General features: G+C 38.8%; 2 protein-coding genes across 2 annotated transcripts; one reads left to right on the forward strand and one right to left on the reverse strand.

Moving 5' to 3' along the window:
- Positions 1-5,042: 5,042 nt before the first annotated feature.
- Trim9 (E3 ubiquitin-protein ligase Trim9) lies at positions 5,043-13,439 on the forward strand. Its single transcript, XM_077430941.1, has 10 exons — positions 5,043-5,415; positions 7,650-8,444; positions 8,518-8,613; positions 9,550-9,783; positions 9,856-10,015; positions 10,282-10,421; positions 11,795-11,933; positions 12,013-12,237; positions 12,310-12,482; positions 12,555-13,439. Exons 2-10 carry the CDS (start codon positions 7,725-7,727, stop codon positions 12,672-12,674), a joined length of 2,007 nt encoding a protein of 668 aa, XP_077287067.1. The 5' UTR covers positions 5,043-5,415; positions 7,650-7,724; the 3' UTR covers positions 12,675-13,439.
- Dpit47 (DNA polymerase interacting tpr containing protein of 47kD) lies at positions 13,035-16,980 on the reverse strand. Its single transcript, XM_077430946.1, has 4 exons — positions 16,583-16,980; positions 14,714-14,910; positions 14,275-14,624; positions 13,035-14,203 (listed from the first exon to the last, which is right to left on the reverse strand). Exons 1-4 carry the CDS (start codon positions 16,718-16,720, stop codon positions 13,803-13,805), a joined length of 1,086 nt encoding a protein of 361 aa, XP_077287072.1. The 5' UTR covers positions 16,721-16,980; the 3' UTR covers positions 13,035-13,802.
- Between the last annotated feature and the right edge of the window lie 420 nt (positions 16,981-17,400).

The raw sequence follows: 17,400 nt of genomic DNA on the forward strand, positions 1-17,400 counted from the left end.
AATATCTGGCACTCTGGAAGTTCTCGTTAGTACAATATTTCATGTGGGTTGCTTTCGATTGATGTAGTTTTTGGGTGCCCAGATGTTCCATGATCGTGATCGCTTTTTGCGGAATAGTCACCGAACCAAGGGAATCACCGTTATCAATCACTGGCAAACCTGTTATTGCAAGAATAAAATATCACCGAAAACACTCCACGGGGTGAATTTTAGCCTGGATCGCCATAGTCTAGATTAGGCGCGCTAGCGTTTCTTTTACATGTGCAAAACAATCTAAAAAAAAAAATCATGTGCCACATACCATGTCTGTGCCCCAAACATATTATACACCAGTGGCGGCTCGTTTGACCTGCAGACCCTCCATAAATTAATTCGTTTGGTTTTATTGTTGACTTCCTTAATCATTGTACGCAAACGACATTCGGTATTTTATTTAAACGCTGTATAGATTCCGTTTTTATTTAGATATATAGCTTGAGCATTTGATCAGGTACGGTATCAATGCGCCTGAATACCTGGACTCTGAACTTTGGACATTATGAGCTGCGGACTGGCTTGAAACGTCACTATCTTGGTATATTTACATAAAATGTGCGTATTTGTCTGTCTATCTCGCTTAGACATACACTTTTTTATTTGCTGTCTGTATCGCTTTAAGGGCTGCAATATTACCAGTCATCTTTTGGCAGCACCATCTATCTCCATACCAGTGGGTGTCTATCTCATTCTAACGCATGTACTTTTTGATGTGCCGTCTTTATCACTCGCAAGGACTTCAAGGAACTAATGGGCCCTTGCGAGTGATAAAGACGGCACTTCATTTAATTCAAGGAACAGTAAAATGATGATAATTAAAATGTTTGGCTAAAGCCCGCGCTTACCCGCTATGTCACAAATATTTGAATTTGATTTATGTACAATTTGTAAAAATGTATATACAACTCTAAATCCATAGACATCTCTATGGGTTAATTAATTAATTAATTAATTGCTAATTTCGTGTTCTTCAGCCCCTCGAAATAAAGCGATTTATGTAATAAAAAATGCTGCAATGTTTATAATAACTTGTCTATGAAGGCGCATTGGGTTTACCTGTTAGGCCTTTCTGGTATATATCTATGCAAAATAAAAATAAATATTTTATGACTCCTCCGTTATTCCTTTACCTATCGGAAAAGATAATAACTTTTATGATTATACAATTTTTCCGAAATCTTTAGTATTTTTTGTAGGAGGATGGAAGGTGAAGAGTTTGTCTTTTTTTAAGACGAGTCATTTGATACGAGTTTAACAGCACCCCTCTGAATAACAGTGGTAGATATATGTGGTAATTGGACTATTCGTCACATTGCGGTGGTCAAAAAGATAATTTTTGCCGTGAAAATCGCGAATACACAATATTTGGCACTCAAGTTCTCGTTAGTATGATAGTTATCGTTAGTGTAGGAATCTCGTCATAGTCATCGTCATCGAAACATTCGAGAATATTCCGCAACAACAAACCACATTCCTTGCGGAACTCACATTCATCAAAGCAGTTACTGCGACGCAGAATACATTCCCGAAAACCAGACGTCGCACACCTGCAACCATTATATTAAACTCAAGCGGAACGCCCCTACCAGTCGAGTGGAACCAAAACGGTCGAAACACGCCGCCACCATTAAACCACATCGAGCGGAACGGCGCCAATCATTCCAGAAAATTCTACGCCTCGACAAAAGTGCATTCCTCGTTCACGCATCAACAACCACATGCGCTTACGCATCAACAACCACTTCCATCAATCGTTCCAGAAAATTCTACGCCTCGACAAAAGTGCATTCCTTTCTTACGCATCAACAAACCACCACCATCGGTCAGGCGATTCCAGAAACACTATAAAAGGAGGTACAACCCAAACAACGCCAGTCGACCCACAGCAGCAAGCGTCGACACACAGCAGCAGACCAGTCAACATACAGCTCCTGACCAGCCACCACTACACTACGCGGACTTGGAAGATCAACCAGCCGGACGAGCCTACATTGGTACTACCCCGACGTGATCTACGCAACCTTCTGATCATTCAACAAGCGCTGTCAACACATTCGCTACCCCGCCTACATTGGTGACCCCATCTTTGAACTACGCAGCCTTCATAGCAGTCAACAGCGCAGTCAACACGGCAGCCCACAGTGCAGCCTCCACAACAACCAACAGCCGCCACGACAGCAGTCAACAGCGCAGACAACATAGCAGCCCACATCGCAGCCTACATAGCAACCGCAGACTTCACGCAACCGCAGCCTTCAACGCAGTCTACAACGCAACCCTCAACGCAGACTTCAAACGCAGTCCGCTACATGTCCCCACAACTAGTGACCATGTCAAACAACTCCGCAGCTTTCGCCACAACAAAACGCAACCCGGAGACAACAACCAAATGGATCCACTACTGTTGATCCGCCAGCACCGCTCATCACACCTTCGATGATTCATCACCTCGATGAGCCCATGCAGGACGCCGCAGCCTGCACAACAGCACCGTCCAGACCGTCACAAACCTTCACTACCATTGTAACGACCGCAACAGTAACATGGTGTGAAAGTACATATGGACCAGCTACCAACACAACCCGCTGTTGAGTCAACCCACTCCAGCACAACCGGCGAAACAAATCGCCACTGAGCCAACTAGCTCCAACACAACACAGCCGCTGTCGAGACAACTAACTCCAGCACAATCAGCACAACGCCTGCACAACAACATCGTCCAGACCACCAACCTTCACTATCAACGTAGCCTAGACAGAATAAGCAACATGGTAGAAAAGAACAACTCGGACTGGTACGCAAAACGAGACCCGCTGTCGAGACAACCGACTCCAGCACAACCAACGAAGACCAGCACTCAACGCACTTCGCTAACCAACAGTCTCCACACAAATCCCGCTGTCGAGACAACTAACTCCAGCACAACCAACGAAGACCAGCACTCAACGCACTTCGTCAACCAACGTTCTTCACGCAAGATCCGCTGTCGAGACAACTAACTCCAGCACAACCAACGAAGACCAGCACTCAACGCACTTCGTCAACCAACGTTCTTCACGCAAGATCCGCTGTCGAGACAACCAACTCCAGCACAACCAACGAAGACCAGCACTCAACGCACTTCGTCAACCAACGTTCTTCACGCAAGATCCGCTGTCGAGACAACCAACTCCAGCACAACCAACGAAGACCAGCACTCAACGCACTTCGTCAACCAACGTTCTTCACGCAAGACCCGCTGCCGAGACAACTAACTCCAGCACAACCAACGAAGACCAGCACTCAACGCACTTCGTCAACCAACGTTCTTCACGCAAGATCCGCTGTCGAGACAACTAACTCCAGCACAACCAACGAAGACCAGCACTCAACGCACTTCGTCAACCAACGTTCTTCACGCAAGATCCGCTGTCGAGACAACTTTCTCCAGCACAACCGGACAAACAACGACGCCATCGAGTCAACAGACTCCAACACATCAAGATTCCCACAAAATCACACACATCGCTAACACTCACCGGAGAGCCATGTAGGAATCTCGTCATAGTCATCGTCATCGAAACATTCGAGAATATTCCGCAACAACAAACCACATTCCTTGCGGAACTCACATTCATCAAAGCAGTTACTGCGACGCAGAATACATTCCCGAAAACCAGACGTCGCACACCTGCAACCATTATATTAAACTCAAGCGGAACGCCCCTACCAGTCGAGTGGAACCAAAACGGTCGAAACACGCCGCCACCATTAAACCACATCGAGCGGAACGGCGCCAATCATTCCAGAAAATTCTACGCCTCGACAAAAGTGCATTCCTCGTTCACGCATCAACAACCACATGCGCTTACGCATCAACAACCACTTCCATCAATCGTTCCAGAAAATTCTACGCCTCGACAAAAGTGCATTCCTTTCTTACGCATCAACAAACCACCACCATCGGTCAGGCGATTCCAGAAACACTATAAAAGGAGGTACAACCCAAACAACGCCAGTCGACCCACAGCAGCAAGCGTCGACACACAGCAGCAGACCAGTCAACATACAGCTCCTGACCAGCCACCACTACACTACGCGGACTTGGAAGATCAACCAGCCGGACGAGCCAGCAACACACTGCCGTATCCAGAGACCTTCCGAACATAGCCGAACAACGAGCCAGCAACACACTGCCGCATCCAGAGACCTTCTGAACATAGCTGAATGCCGAGCCAGCGACACTCTACCATATCCAGAGACCGCTGAACGACATACTTTTGCCCACAAATACCATACCTTTGTACAACCATAAGCAAACAATAAAACTTTATAAAACTAGCACAACAGTGTTTCGTTAGGCCGGGATACGGTCAACACCTACCTACCCCGCCTACAGTATGATGGACTTTTCAGCTGCCAGATTTTCCTTTATAGAGATTTTAGTGACTTTGTGACCAGTAATCACCGACCGAACCTATATATGTATGTAGATAAAAATTATTAATCGTAAAATTTATGGGTCTACCTCACGGGCCTGAATGTGAAACGCCCGAAAACGCAAATATCGGAAGGCAAAGATTGAAAATCGAAAGATCTTAAGTCGAAAGATCAAAAAAAAAGGGTGCATGGTAAACGGTACATACTCACATACATACTCACTCACTCCCGTATTAATTCTGCGCGCGCACATTAATACGGGAGGAAAAGCCTGTTCCTCTTATTCCTGTTGTATCCTGCTCGCGCAAATTAAGTGAGTATGTACTGTTTACCATGCACCCTTTTATTTTTGATCTTTCGACTGAAGATCTTTCGATTTTCGATCTTTGCCTTCCGATATTTGCGTTTTCTGTAATTTAACATTCTGGCTCGTCACGGAGACCGAAAATTTATACATAACAATAGTCAAAATGAAGAAAAAATTGAGGACATGTGTATTGATGAAAATTGTCAAAGAATTTAGTATACGAACGAGCAGAAAAGTCAACAGTGCAGTGGCAAGCAGGATGATGGGAGTCGGCATCAGCAGTCGCCAAATGTCGTCAAACGTCGGCTGATGTCGGGTCGAATCGGGTCGGCTCAGCGGCTGCTGACGGCTGACGGCTGACGTCCGACGGCTGACGTCCGACTGCTGACTGCTAACTGCTAACCGCTGACCGCTGATGAGCGTCCTCATCCCCTCCTCCCCCGCTGATTCTGAAGACATTCAGAACGCATTCCCCATTCATCATTTGAGACGCCCCTCCGTCAAATCCGACACCCCCACCGTACCCCCCTCCATCCCTCGTTACCAAAAACATCAACATACATTCAGTATTAAAACCCAATTCGACACACATGAATCGATAATATTGTCATCACAATCAATTGTTCCATCCAACGCCTGCCGATTCATGACAGGTTTGTATTGTTTCATTCGTGTACAGTTACAGATTGTAATCAGATCATTATAACATTGTGCTTATATGTAAATCAATCTCGATGGTGATTGTTTCGGTTGAATTTATTTTATATTCAGTTGACAAATTTGTTGGAAGGATGTTTCTTGTGGTGAGTCCCATCCTTCAATGACTCCAGATTGGATTTAATAATTTCTATGAAGATCTTAATTTTTATAGTTGAAATGAATCAACAGAGGATACAATGCTAATTTTTTCGTAATTAAATACACCGTCAAATTTATTCGATTTCTATAAGCATTTTGTTATCCATTGGTTCACTAGTTTTTTGAGTATCCATTCTGTTAAGCCGTAAGATATAACCAGTACACTTTTTTATGTAATACAATTTTTTTATTTAATAGATGGATAAATATATTAAGTCCGCCGACGAAAATGTATGTCTCCTAAAATAATATTGGCAAATTGGTCAAGTGTTGTTTCCGTTTATCAGGAACAAATGCACCAACCGATGGATTTTTTACTTTGATGAATAATTTATAGTCCAGTGATAAAACGAAATTGAATGTTGAAACTAATCAATAAGTATAATTTTAACCGTTTGCCCGCGGCCGTCTTCTATGAAAGCTTTGCGCGACAAGTCTGTAGCGCGGCTGTCTTCCATAGAATTTCTGAAATTTGCACGGGATTTTGAGCCTTATATGCCTATTTCAACTGTTTTAAGGTTCAAAATTGGTTGAATATATTACTGAGAGTTGAATGCCATCTATTCAATTTGCTTAAAATGAATATATACCAGTCAAAATTAGTTTTTTGTGGAACCATACTGAAACCTCGTTTATGTGACGTCACGTCTGTTGAACAATCGCGACGATACGTCTCAATTGTATGAAGAATGATTATTTGACAATTAAGCCAAAACTACGAGATATATTATGTATTTTATTAAAATTAAATAACATATCTGGTTACTTGAGTATATATTAAAATCTTTATTTAAGGTCGAAAACTCGATTGCCAAATTCGCGAAAAAGGTGCCACGTACAGGGCTTGTTCGCTATATTTATTGCCGCGGGCAAAGGGTTAAGAGCATTCAAGAAAATTAATTAATTTTTTCATAAATGTGCGTCAATGATTCTTTAATCTTCCTTTGAAATAATTGAAGTATTTAGAAATAAATTTTTGGACAAAATGTCCTGGTCTTGAATTTGGAAAAAAAATGTTACTATACATATTGTTACATACGCCGCGGATTAAGCGAATAGAATCCCAGAGACTGTGTGACCGTTCAGGGATTATCTGTAACGGATATCTGTTAACGGATTAACTAAGTGCATACCGTGCGACTGGTATAAGTGGTTTCAAGAATTAGCGACAGGCTAAGTGGAGATAATCTAAACAATGATTGCACTTCTCATGCCGTGGGAATACATATCCGAATACGTGACTATACAGTAGGTAAACAGATTAGACGTCCTGAGAGATCTACCCCTTATAAGGCGGTACGTAGGCGATATCAGGTCATTCTGGACTGAGCACTGACAGTGCGTGTATCTCCTTAATCATCAATAAATGCTGTGAAACGACTGTTGGCCTTTTACTTGGATCCTCCACCCACCCCTACGCAACAATATATTTACTTTCTTGATAAGCGATAGTTTTTAAAATACACAAAATTATCCTATACTTTATGTAATCGTTTTTTTTTAATAGAATGTTATCAAATTCACTTTTCAATATTCAAAGATAAAAAAAATTATTTAAATCAAAAAAAGAGGACAGCCTATAAGAGGAGATACCGTTTACGGTCAACTTAACAATTTAAAAAAAATTTACGTCGTATCGATAAGAATTTCAGTAACCAATACTAATTTTCAGTTCAATAAGACGAACGGTATTCAAAAAATCTCCAAAATACACAGACACACATTTTTTCTAGATCATGAAAACATGATCAGTGATCGATTCTGAGTTCGAATCTTGTCAAAATTTCAAATTGGAATTTTCGCATGATCACAAAACTTCATCTATTGTTACTACGTACATAGATAAAGTAATTATTTATATCACAGACTCAAATATAAGGATTTTCAGAAAAGCGAAAAAAATGCAAATACACATTTTGTTTTATTTTAATTCCTAATAAAAAGTAATAATGATTTTATGTAAATACCCACATTTTCATTCAAAATTTTATAATAATAAATTACCATTAAAAATTCCTTTTTGTTTCAGATTCCAGCCTATAGTAACTTTTAGAAGCATAGAATTTACGAAATGTTTTAATTTAATAAATAAAATAATATCAAAATGGAAGACGAATTGAGATGCTTCGCATGCAAACACTTTTTTGAAAAGCCCGTCCTTTTACCGTGCGGACATGCTTTATGTCTATCGTGTGCTCTCGGCCTGCAACAGTCCGCCTCGAACAGTGAAGTCGACAGCGCGGCATCTTCCAGCTCCGGCGACTATCAAGAAGCGGACAAAGTATCCATCGTCAGTGAAACGGACAGCGGAGTCGTTTGCGGATCACGACCCGGAAGCTATGTCGGCTCCATAAACCCCAACAACACTCTCTTTCCGACGACAGCCCTCTTCTTAACCTGTCCTATATGTCAAAAGCTCGTTTACTTCGACGAAAATGGCGCCAACAATCTACCCATGTACAAGGTGATGCAAACCATCATCGAGAAGTATAAAGACGTATGCGGAAAAACTGACACCACCCAAAACTGCCAGATGTGCGAAGAGTCTTCCGTTAAAATAGCCACCGTACATTGCGATCAATGCTCTATATTCTATTGTGAGGGTTGTAGAGATGCGTGTCATCCCCCACGAGGTCCTCTTGCTCGTCATACTCTTTCTCCAGCGGGACAACGGGGCACCGTCACCACATGTCCTGAACATAACGGTACTCCGCTAGTAGCTCAGTGCATGCCTTGTCGTCAACCTGCTTGCACGCGTTGTCTCCAAGACCGTCATGCAAATCACGACGTGCAGCAACTATCTACGGCATGCAAAGCGCAAAAGGTTAATACCGACAACAAATATCAAATCTATCAAATTTACTCTTCAATGCAATTAATATACATTATTTTTGCAGACTGAACTATCGCAAAATCTTCAATTACTTTCTGAGAAAGCACTCGCATTGACGGAATACATCCAGAGGATTAAGAAGTTGGCAGAAAAAGTGAATGTATGTATGAAGTATCTTATACATATCTTAAACTATTTCACACGCATTGACGTAAGAATCAAACACAAATATTGGTGGCATATTGTATATAGGAAGGATTTTTAACCAATTTTTACCGGGAACCGTTTCAACAATGAAATCAGAGAAAATTGGCAAACTCTGATAGGAAACGATCAACCTGGAGTCACAAATCCAGGTCTGACCAGCAGCATACTCTGAAAAATTCATTTTTCACTGGAGGTCAGCTCATGGAATCGAACCCGGCACCTCACGACGCTAAGCAGAAGCTTAACGACCGAGCTATGCTGCTGGCTAAAGTATGCTATGCTGCTGGCTAAAGTATGCTATGCTGCTGGAGTCACAAATCCAAGGTCTGGCCAGCAGAAACCAGTGAGATTTGAACCCATGACCACTCTGTTCAAAGCATTATATGCTAACCACTAGTCTATTCTTCTGGTTATAAAAAGAAGACAAACGTATATCCACAGCGTAGTACACTGGTAGAGCTATTGCATGCCAGTAGAGGGGTCCTGGGTTCAAGTCCCGGCCAAATACGCTACTGGCGAAACCATGTGATTATTAAAAAAAAAAAACAAATCTACCGTCTCCTGTTAGAATTTTCCGATTTTTCTAGATTAATTGTTGTGACAGATTCAATAAATCGATATCCTCCCCTGCAAATTCGAGCTATGAGCATCTCGAATTTGTTGAATCTTATAATAATATGCTACCTACATAATGCATTTCTCGCAAAATTGCTGTATCAAAAAATTTTGTCGATTATCCATAGATGTCTCTATTGTATTCTATGTTGATGTTTGGAAAATTGTTAGTACTTATGTACAAAAATAGTCTAATAGGGTAATTCCTATCATGGCACATATGATGTTTGTATGAATATGTAATAAATAATATCCAACATTTCTCCTATTGTAGGATTCGTATGCTGATTTTGAAACTATAGTCACATCACAGTGTGATGTTTTAATAGAAGCGATCAAGGAAAAGAGACAGTCTTTATTGGAAAACATCAAAAATGATAAAGAAAACCGAGTGCGAGTTTTAAAGGAACAATCGGGCACGTGCACAAACTATCTCCAGAATGCGACTGGCCTATTGCAATTCTGCATCGAGGCTCTGAAAGAAACTGACAGTGCTGCTTTTCTCCAGGTATGTATTTTATTTGTGTTTCTGTTATGATTTTCTTTGTGATTTGTGAAAATTTAATGCATTTTATTTTAGGTGGGCTGGGTATTGGCCGGAAGAGCTGCAAGTGCTGGTGTAACGTGTGCCCGAGCTTTGCAAGGAGCACCTCGGCCACCGGGACCTACTCCAGAACTAACATTAGACGACAGACCCGTCCTCAACGCCATCAATCATCTTAACTTCATTCAAATGAAAAGTATGTTTTTTTTTTATAATTGTTAAACATTTGTATGAATAATACCAATCATTTATAAAATATATTTAATTGATAAGCTAACGTGGAAGGAGAAGAAAAACAATGCTCAGGTATACAAAATTATTTAGTTATTTTTTTTAAAAGCTTATAATAATTATTATTAAAAAGTTTTAGCATTTTTATTTACACTACATACATTTATGAACCGTTTGAATGAATAATAATATACATGTGAAGTTTAAATTTATTTATCATATTTTATATAGCACCGGGACCTCCAGGACTTGCTCCAGATTCGTGTGCAGCTGAAAATAATTCCGTCACCGTGGCATGGACGGCGCCTCCTCATAGTCATGTCGAGGGTTACGTTTTAGAGTTGGATGACGGACACGGTGGTGATTTTAGAGTAAATATATTATTTATATACACTATACATATTAGTGTGTAAGAAACAATCATGAGCTCATCCAGCCTCATCCGAGAAGACTTCATCTCCTCATTCCTTAAATATGTAAAAATAAATTCCCAGCTATTGAGGATTTGTTCTTAATGGCAGTTGGTTACCCTGTTGGAAGATCAAAATTATGGTGACTGAATTGTATCATGTTCATTCAACTGCTAATAGCTAGTAATTGAGATTTAGGAGACTGAAAGCTATTCCAGGTTGTTGTATTAAAAAAATAATATAAATCACGATAATGAACTAGTTTGTTAATTTACAAAACATTAGGGATAAGTTTAAGTGTCCATCTTCTATGTATGTACTAGTGTTGTGCCCGTTGATTTCAACGAGTGGTTTCGGAAAGGAATTGATACACGAATTAAAATAAAGTTATATATATTAATATAGTGCAAGGTAATTTATAGGCGCGCGCGCCCGTATTAATAGACAAAGTTGTGCGCGCATTACACGCTCGTCGATCTAACCCGTTCACCCATTCGAAATGATGAATGAACGTGTGTGTGTTCTTGGTGTATGTGTGTACACTCTCGCACAGCGTATCTGACGCTGATTTCGCTTGGCGCTCAATATCAGGAGCACATGTCAGACGCTCAGGTCCCTGCATTTCCCGTCAGGCTACATTCCTGTAGTGCAGAGCATCGCAACGTGAGTGACCCGGCATTTTTTGTCCGCGGACACCACTTCGATCTAACGCGTGTGAGGCAGAAAACCAATGTTAGTTAACATTTTGTCACCTATGTATGTACGGACTAGCTAGCGACTGCCGATGAAGTACATGTATCTGACTAACTCTACGAGTCGTAAACAATGTGTGCCGCGAATATATCAAGAAGTTTGGTGGCTCTGCTATAGTGCACCTATTGGTCAGAATGTATCGTTGTTGCTCTCATAGGTCAAACGTTTTCTTCCACGTGGAACACTTCACGCTGATTGGTTGTGCGCCTCATAACATATACTCCTGGTATTCTAAAATTTTTTTGAAATCTCCATACTCGTCTATGCCCGCACATACCCACAAACATACATCGCGTCCGTTTTTATATATATAATATTATTATATTTACCTTGGATTGCAATATTTAAAGAAATAACGAAAATGGAAATAAAACAACGTTGTAATGTGGTTTCCATAGAATTTTCCTTTTAAATACTTGACGTTTTGACAGCTAAAAGTTCCATGCGACACCTATCAAGTCTATTTGGTGATAGCTTTTGACTGTTGGCACTAATAGTTCGTGTATGAACAAATTAATATATTCATATACGAATCGGAGTGAACACTTCAACTGTAACATATTTCTCAATTAATTTATCAGGAAGTCTACTGTGGAAAAGAACTGATGTGTACTGTCGACGGTCTTCACTTTAATTCCCTTTACAATGCGAGAGTAAAAGCATTCAATGCTACTGGTGAAGGTATATACAGCGAGCTCATCGGTCTTCAAACGGCACCAGGTATATGATGTGATGCTTTGATTCGTGAAGGTTTTTGTCTATGCTTTGACTATTATTTCAACTGTTTATATATTTCTAGTTGCTTGGTTTTGCTGGGAAGGCGGTGGACGAACTGAAGGTCTTTCGCTGTATGGTCAAGGTCTCGGTGCTCGCGTTGCAGGTTGGGAACATAGAGTTGCGTTGGCAGGTGTGGGTCTTTCACGAGGTCTTCATTATTGGCAGTTGCGAATAGATCGTTACGACGCTGATACCGATCCAGCTTTCGGCATCGCCAGAGCTGAAGTATCCAGGGATAAAATGCTCGGTATTGGTTTGATCGCTTTGTAATGTGTATCTATGTTTGTTGATTATTGTCATTCACGGATTTAATTCGTAGGCAAGGACAAGAACGGATGGGCAATGTATATCGATGGATCTCGATCTTGGTTTCAACACGGCGGTGCTCATCATAACAGACAAATGGGTGGAATACATACTGGTTCAGTAATCGGAGTGCTGTTGGATTTGGATGCTCACACCTTGCGTTTTACCGTTGACGGTCAAATGCAGGTTAGTACATTTCTGCATTGCTTTGTTTATTTCATTTTGGTTTTGTTCCTGATATTATTTTTTCTGTTTTAGGGTGGAATCGCTTTTACGGATCTTTATGGAGTGTTTTATCCTGCCGTGTCTTTGAATCGTGGCGTAGCCGTCACACTCTGTCCTGCTTTGGATCCGCCCAGTGATTTAGATGACGTTTAGATTTTTTTTATTTATTTATATAATGATAAAATCGAACTTATTTGAATTAACTATATTTTGATTAATAAGTTAGATGTACCGTATATACAAAATGTTTTTATAAAAATATTGAAGATTAAATAATTTTGGAAATATTTGTGCGGAAACAAAATATGTCACGAAATATCTAAAACGATTTTTAGGAATAATTATTGAGCTTAAAGTCTTATATAGTAGTTATAACTTATAACCCGCCTAAGTATTATATATTTTATTTATTTTATTATATTTTTAAGATGAAATTTTTCGATTTATTTTATTTACGTGTTTTATTATTTATAATACATTCATCTGGTATTAAACAAAAAATAGTCAAATGTAGAAAATACTCTTTTTATTAGCGATTTTTATCTACAATTGCCTATCATTGATCTCAACAGAATAAAAGCCCAATTTTTAGACTGATGTGCCCCAAACAGGCTGCCATTGTTCGATGCGGATGAATGTATTTAAAAAATATTGTGATTGTGCTAAAATTAAATTATTACTTAATATATTTAGAAAGAAGATGAGTTAAATACAGGAATTTTTTTTTTCTTTATATTTTATAAAATATAAAAAATTTTGACTACAAAAATACTCATGCCTATAATGTCCTCATTGATTGATTTGTATTTGTAAGGATCACAAGGCTGATTTTCAAAATAGAAATTTACCATAAGCGCTCAATGGTATTATTTGCATATAATGCAATCATAATATAATTTTAAAATGCATGTCAACTACAAAAAAAAAAAAAACCCTTTCGAGTTGAATTTTTAAAGCCTTACAAGTACATATATAAATTTTATATAGATAACTTCGAATTGTTTTTAGTGTACTAACTAGTGTTAAAATATTTAGTACGTTTTGTATCGAGATATTATTTTTTAAATACACTATTTAATATTAAGTAATGTGAAGTGATCAGACTGATGATAATTATTTGTACTCTCGAAGTGTAAAAAAATAGACAAATACAATTTGATATTCTTGATTTTTTAGAATATACAAGTTGGTTTTTTATTTATTTCCTTAATTTCCCATTCAAACTGAAAAATGATTTATTTGTTTATTGAAGGAATCAAATTAAAAAACATTTGTAAATTATCAAAATTTTAATTTGACAATAAAAGTGGGAGCTAACTGTCGCAACATAAATTTTCTCTCTTGCATCACATCCAGTAATGTTTTATTTAAATCAACCAGATGTAGATCTTCTATAGTTTTACCTATGTAGTACATAGATATTGTGTTCGGTTTGTACTTCAGGTTTTCGTCCCAAGACGGTGTATCAGATAGGACCTCGTTGATTAAATCGACCAATCGGCGATCTTCGTGGAATTCCTGGTAATAGTCATAAACCTGATATTCAGGATAGAGAATAGTTATAGGCCAAATTATTTGTCGGGTCTCGTCCAAATGAGCGGGTGACTCAATTTCGGGCATACTACTTAGAAATAAATCAATATTCGATTCTTCTTCTTCAGTAGGGTCGTACATTTTAATACCTGAAAATAAATAACTTCATAAGACTACGGTAAGTCAAACGTGAACAACGACGTTGAAATTCTCAATTTACCTTTATCTTTGACTCGTTGCAAAACCTCGGATATTCTTTTATTATTTGCCATGATTACGGACATTATTTTTTCCGATTCGTTCTTCAGCTTCTCCGCTAACGAACTATTGTCGAATGAAAGAATTTGTGTGCAATACGTGATGCATAAATCGAATTCCAATAGTTTAAAAGAGCACCGAGCTGCTCTAGTCAACGATTTTCTATGGTTGGGGTCAATCGTTAACACTTTTTGACAATCTTTTAGACTCGACCTATAGTTTTCGAGTACATAATGACCTTGTGCACGATTATTATACAAGGCAGTGTTCAACGTATCATCCTCACATTTGACTTTAATTCCTTCTGAATAACTAATAATAAAAGAAATGGAAATCATTAGTTTTTATACTAAAAAATATATATGTATGTATGCATATTTAAATACAAAACTATATCAAACCTAAAAATTGAAAGTCTGTAATTCTTATTCTTAAAATAAAAATTACCATCTTCTTTATAATTCAATGCCAATTCCAAAGGCGTATTATTCTCAGGATCAAATTTCAATTTCGCCAAACCCTCGATCAACGGAGGAAGATCTCCCTTTGTTAAATCGGGTGCTTCTTTCATAAAAAAAGGATGCTTTTCCATTTCTTCCTGCAATTTTTATTAAAATGTTATCAATACATGTAATGATTTTCTAAAATTAATTATGCCATGCCATTTTATGCTATGCCATCACGGATGTAAACATGCTAACTAGCAAAATCGTCAAATTTGTGTTTGTTTTTAACAATCTGGATAATCGAGGTTCTACTGTATGTATATACAGTGCCGGTCTTAGGGGGGGGCTGGGTCGGGCGGTGCCCGAGGGCGCCGCTCGATGCGCCAAAAGCGCTTTAAAATTAAAATTAGAGCGCCAAAGGTCCTACATTTGTACTCGGCAAATTATATTCAAACAATCTACTGGAAAAAGCCAATCTTCAAATTAAGCTCACCGTGAATTCAAAATCTGATATTATTAGCAATGAACTTATCAACATTGAAGTATAATGTATAGAATAGTCATTCCTAACAAAAGTATCGCTTAAAAGCGAGCCATCGAAGAAAGACACGGAAAGTCAGAAGAGAGACAAAAGAGTGAGGAAAAAAAATTCGTTGAAGTGATCGTCCCTTACAACAACGGGACAAAACAGCTGACATCTCCGGGCACACGGATTTTTTGTGGCAACAATTTTAGGGGCTGAGAGCAATTCTATGCATACTACTTCAATGTAGATAAAGTAATAATAACTGTTTTTCAATGAGTGAGGCTGGTCCGAACATCTAGCACATGCACATACAGATGTTCGGACTTTGTCGAACTAATACTACCACACAATTTCACTAGTAGAGCCTATTTCAAAGAGATCCTACTGCAACTGAGAAAAACAGCCGAAATCTCCGTCTGCACGGAGTTTTAGTAGCAACATTTTTGGAAGCTGAGAGCGCTTCTACCCATTCTACTTCAATGCTTATCAATTTAAAAGCCTTTCACTCATTTTATTAAAGTTTATAAAACAGCACAATTTACAAGAATTATATCCAAACATTAGGGTTTCTATGCTTTTGCTGACACTGCCTGAAACTGTAGCAAGGTCCCAAGGCCGGGAAAAAGGAGGATGGTAATCCAGTTTTTTATAATTTTCTTCAAAGGGTGTTTAGGGCGCCATTGGGTGTAAGGCCGGCACTGTGTATATAGGGCTGCCAGGCATCCTGGGTTTGTCCCGATTTCAAGCCTCTCATCCCGAAAGAACCTTTCAGGACAGCCAAATGTCCCAGTTTTCGATAGCTACCTTTAATTATTCAGAAATACCGACCCCCTACAGTTATGAAACTGCAAAAAAAATGCACGAATCTCAATCTCACCGTAGATCTATGTACATCCATGTTTAAAAAAGCGAGATTGAGAAAATCAAATTTCCTTTGGCAATAAGTAATTAATTCCATTTAATATTAAAATAACTAAATAAACTGGGAAAAAAAATACTAGTTTATTTAGGAAGGATCTTAAACATAATTTGGTAAGTTGAACAATTCAAATGTTCCGGTTTGGATATTAATAAATCTGGCAGCCCTAATTGTATATCTTGTTTATTAAATGTATGGAAAAGTGGACACATTTTTTTCGATCGCTATTGTACATAAAAAATATATATTATTGTTTATCTGTCGAGACAACAAACTGTCTTCATTATCAAATTGTTCCTATTTTTATTTAAATAGATCATTTGTTGTCATATTCATAACCTAATATCGTAGAATCGACCACGAGGTTGAAGGAGATTACCTGCCAGCGATCCTGAGGCCATCCATCCTTATAAGGGGTATGAGGAAGATTCTCGACCCATTCTTCCAGCTCGGCTTCCAATTGGGCCGCCAACGCGATTCGAGCGGCCGTTGCGTCTATCGCTTCCGGTTCACCCATTTTTCCGGTCTTTTTATTCAAACGTCAATTGTCAATTGTCAACTCGTCAGCTGTGGATACGTACGAGCGCGTGGCCATTTATCAATGAATACAATATGACGACCGTATCGACCGAACACATGTTCTATGACGCCACCGCCACCGCTAATATACTATTCAGCTTGCCAGATGTCGTTCTAAACTTGCGCAATTTCGTCTACGAATAAAATACTTTAAATGTAACTCTCGGAAGTCAATACCGCAGTAGAGTAACGAAACCTGTTAATTTTTCACTATGCCGAAGTTTAGTTTAAAAATATTTTATATTAAAATCGACGCATAGTTTATTGTGTCAAATTTTAGCATGGTGTAGCTCAATTTTAGAATTATGTATCGCAATGGTGTACGAGTTTATTCGTAATGAATGTCATATGTATGTTTAACGGAGATTAAATATAACAGCTGATTTGTGAGGATCGTCATAAAAACACTAGTTTAGTCGAACAGCTGGGGGACTGAATCTTTTTAACGTGTTTTTTTTGTTAAAGATATGTATAGCACTGTCCTATAAATTAAAATAATCTTGAATATGTAGTCGTAAAAGCGTTCGTTTATTTCTATGAAACAACATAGTGAATTTCTTTTGATGATAAAACGGTGGTTTGGTGATTATTCCGCAAAACATGATCTTGCGCATGTCG

The sequence above is a fragment of the Arctopsyche grandis genome, chromosome 5 (genome assembly GCF_051622035.1).
Source record: "Arctopsyche grandis isolate Sample6627 chromosome 5, ASM5162203v2, whole genome shotgun sequence".
NCBI classification, from domain to species: Eukaryota; Metazoa; Arthropoda; class Insecta; order Trichoptera; family Hydropsychidae; genus Arctopsyche; species Arctopsyche grandis.

What these genes read in the sequence shown, in the direction of transcription:
- Trim9 (XM_077430941.1), top strand. Translation starts at nt 7,725, where the DNA reads ATGGAAGACGAATTGAGATGCTTCGCATGCAAACACTTTTTTGAAAAG. An exon ending in GACACGGTGGTGATTTTAGA is followed by an intron (nt 10,422 to 11,794) that starts GTAAATATATTA and finishes TTAATTTATCAG; the next exon opens with GAAGTCTACTGTGGAAAAGA. An exon ending in CCGTTGACGGTCAAATGCAG is followed by an intron (nt 12,483 to 12,554) that starts GTTAGTACATTT and finishes TTTCTGTTTTAG; the next exon opens with GGTGGAATCGCTTTTACGGA.
- Dpit47 (XM_077430946.1), bottom strand. Translation starts at nt 16,720, where the DNA reads ATGGGTGAACCGGAAGCGATAGACGCAACGGCCGCTCGAATCGCGTTG. An exon ending in TACAGACTTTCAATTTTTAG is followed by an intron (nt 14,625 to 14,713) that starts GTTTGATATAGT and finishes TTTTATTATTAG; the next exon opens with TTATTCAGAAGGAATTAAAG. An exon ending in GCAACGAGTCAAAGATAAAG is followed by an intron (nt 14,204 to 14,274) that starts GTAAATTGAGAA and finishes ATTTATTTTCAG; the next exon opens with GTATTAAAATGTACGACCCT.